The sequence below is a fragment of the Etheostoma spectabile genome, chromosome 13 (genome assembly GCF_008692095.1).
Source record: "Etheostoma spectabile isolate EspeVRDwgs_2016 chromosome 13, UIUC_Espe_1.0, whole genome shotgun sequence".
Taxonomy (NCBI): domain Eukaryota; kingdom Metazoa; phylum Chordata; class Actinopteri; order Perciformes; family Percidae; genus Etheostoma; species Etheostoma spectabile.
In genome coordinates this window covers 11632853-11635794 of record NC_045745.1, presented here as the reverse complement: position 1 = coordinate 11635794, position 2942 = coordinate 11632853, and the positions used below count along the sequence as shown (strand labels likewise).

Genomic DNA, 2942 nt, shown 5'->3' with positions numbered 1-2942 from the left:
CCTCAAAGCAGAGAGGTTGGACTGTACTGTCTTTAAACGTCTCACTTTCTGTTGTCATTCCCCATTCCCTTCACCCGTGTGACTTTCCACCCTTGCATGTTGTGTACCATGTGCCATTTTGCCGTGCTGCTAACATGCTATGACTTCTTTTTACTTTGATCCTCTAACTTTGACTTCCCTTTTTTATTCCTCAATTGAGTTGTATTTCTGTATTTCTGACCTTAATTTTTCTATCTCTCCCCCTCTTTTTCCCTCCTGCTTCCCTTTTCTCCGTGTCCTCTTCCTGTCTTCATGTGTGATCTTCTTGGGCACCTATGGACCATGACATTGCCATACACACAAATTTCTCTCTCTCTGTGTTTGTGCTTTTATTATGTTTTTTTTTCTTCTTCTTGTCACTTTTGCTATAATTATAACTCAAAATACTCCAATGTGGACTTTGGACCATATATCTCTGTCTTCTGTGGTTGGTCAACAACACACAGCTACCCTCGGTTGCCAATGTGTGACCTGCAGTGTGGCAGCTCTTCTGCTGTCCCTGCTGACTGCGCTCTGGCTCTCATAAACTGATTTTGTTCAAGGAGAAAGAGGAAAGTCTGAGCCTTTTGAAATCTTTGGGCCCAGACTCCTTTTGCGTTCTATGCCTTTCGACCCTTGTGCAGCCACACACAAGTTGGAAAAAAAAATGAGATGGAAGAGTCAAGACATTGGTTTCATGACGTTATTACAGGGTGCTCAGTACTTGCATCATCATCAAATTTTGGGGGGATTTAGATTCTGTTAATATTTGTGTTTTCATCTGTTTAATGTTGTATATGAATAGATTGAGAAAGGGAAAACATTTTTAGAGGGTTTTGTCAATGATACAACTTGGACTCGGGTGCTTTATTGAGATACAGTGAAGACAAAGTGTTGCTGCTTTGTCTTAGATATGATTAGTAACACATTCATAATGCCTTAATGTAACCTTAAGAAGGGGTGATATAATACAATAATTACCTTACACTGTTTTGATTATGTGTCTACAATGTGCTAACCAGACATGGCAATTGTAAAGAGACTTTTATTTTGGAACTTATTGCCTATTAAACAGACACGTCATTCCACTGTTATGTCACAAAAGACATAAAAGCATGAACACTGCATGAAAGCTGACACAAGGCATGATCCAGTATTCATTGATGTGCTATTCAGCTGCTTTGAAGCTTCCCAGTCAAGCATTATGAATGTGTTAACCAGGTGAAGAGTACACATGCTGTGCCTAATTTCTGTTTTTTTGGATACAAGCTTGAAATGTCCTGCTGTACAAAATGATGAGGGAAAGATAACAATTGCAGAAAAGATTGGATATTGGTTATGGTCAGAGTATTCATCTTTTTAAAGACACTTTATTCATTTCCGACATTATAATATGATCACTTTCAAATACATTATTATGTGACCGCCTTGCCAGGAGAGGACAGAAAAAGGTTGTTGCAGAAAAACTAATCATGTTTTGTGAAAAAAGTGTACATACTCTTTTCAAACTGACCTTCAAGAAATACAAGAGATCAGCTGTTAGTTTTGATTTTCTGACTGTTCATGTTCTCTTTTTACCTGACAGCAGAAAAAAAGTTTTAAAAAAAACATGCGTGCAAAAGCTGTTAAACACTAAAAATTTCATTTTCAATAATGTGAAATTATTCTATTCTCTTGAGACATTTTTGTAAGTGCATATCAGTGTATTTCCATGTAACCATTGTAGGGTTGAAATAAATTGTTTTGTTTTTCTTTCATGAAAGAAATGGTTTTCTGAAACTTTAGCGACCAAACATGCTAAGATGTGTGACACAGTCCTGACTTATATTGACTGATTTTAGCCGTTTTTTCCACTGGAGCTTTAACAAAATGTCTGTGTTCTGCATTCAGTGTTGCATTACACCAAACACGCCTGTTGAACCCAGATGTTAAAAGATAATTAGCCTGGCTATAGCCTTCATTGATGAAGATACAGTATGCATTTGAAATAATAAATGAACAAATGGTAAACAGTATATACCGCATAGAGGCTTTGAGATTATACATGACTCACTTTTATAAAACTAGAAACTTTAATTCCAACTTCAGCTTCTGTTAATCAATTTGTTTTAGCATACAAAAAAAAAAACATTACTAAAGTTTTTTTTACCTGGTTAAAGGTTCCCTAACCTTCATGGACATGATTAAAGGAACAATCGGGAAAGATTGTTGGAGACTAGAATCCCCTCGCCTGGCTCCGCACTCCTACGTACGTAGGCTCAAATTTCATTTTCATATATGGCGTTCCAATCAGCAAACAGACAGAGTGGCTGAGAACGATGACCTTGAGGTTGTGTGCTAGTTTGAGTTGTAGTTCCGTAATGGCGGCGAAGAAAGATGCGAGTGAAGCCATTCGGTCCATTGTGGCAACGCCATGATGTCCATGATGGTTCAGGAAAAGTTGGATTTTCCAGCTCGCTCCGTTAGTGGTGACGGAGTTAGCTAAGGCGAACGCTAGTGTTGCTAAGCCAACGTCACAACCAAATATCAGCAATTGGTTATGGCAGATCCAGAGTGGCTCTGGGCAGATCCAATAGTTTAAAACTTTAACACAGTACCCGCCTGCAAGGAAGTTAACACTTGTCAAAAAGGAGTGGCCAGTCTCTCTGTATAAATGAAATGTTCGAGAGTCTGGTAGGACCAGGCTAAGAATCACCTACAGCCATGATCAACAACACTTCACTGTCAGAGCATTAATAAAGCATTGAGACATTTTAAGCAATCAGACAGATATGAATTTGTCTTGGTAACGAAAACATTGTGCCGAGGCTGCATTATGGCAACTAGAAATAAATACTTTTTCTTTCAAGACTATAGTTAAAATGTTGTAAGTAACTCCAAATAATAGACTGCAAATTGATAAGTGTTTCACAAGGAGTGGTATT

General features: G+C 38.0%; 1 protein-coding gene and 1 long non-coding RNA gene across 28 annotated transcripts in view; one reads left to right on the top strand and one right to left on the bottom strand.

Moving 5' to 3' along the window:
- Positions 1-2942, top strand: part of ncam1a (neural cell adhesion molecule 1a) — a 265840-nt gene that overhangs the window by 242351 nt on the left and 20547 nt on the right. For 3 of the 27 annotated variants that reach the window (XM_032533178.1, XM_032533179.1, XM_032533180.1), the window contains one exon: positions 486-684. The exons of the other annotated variants lie outside the window; for them this stretch is intronic. In XM_032533178.1, the coding sequence (XP_032389069.1) occupies positions 486-565 (80 nt within the window). In that variant the 3' untranslated portion in view covers positions 566-684. Of the gene's footprint in view, positions 1-485; positions 685-2942 lie in introns of those variants that run through there. 27 annotated transcript variants of the gene reach the window in all.
- Positions 1-2942, bottom strand: part of LOC116700216 (uncharacterized) — a 15943-nt gene that overhangs the window by 871 nt on the left and 12130 nt on the right. The gene's annotated exons all lie outside the window — the stretch shown is intronic.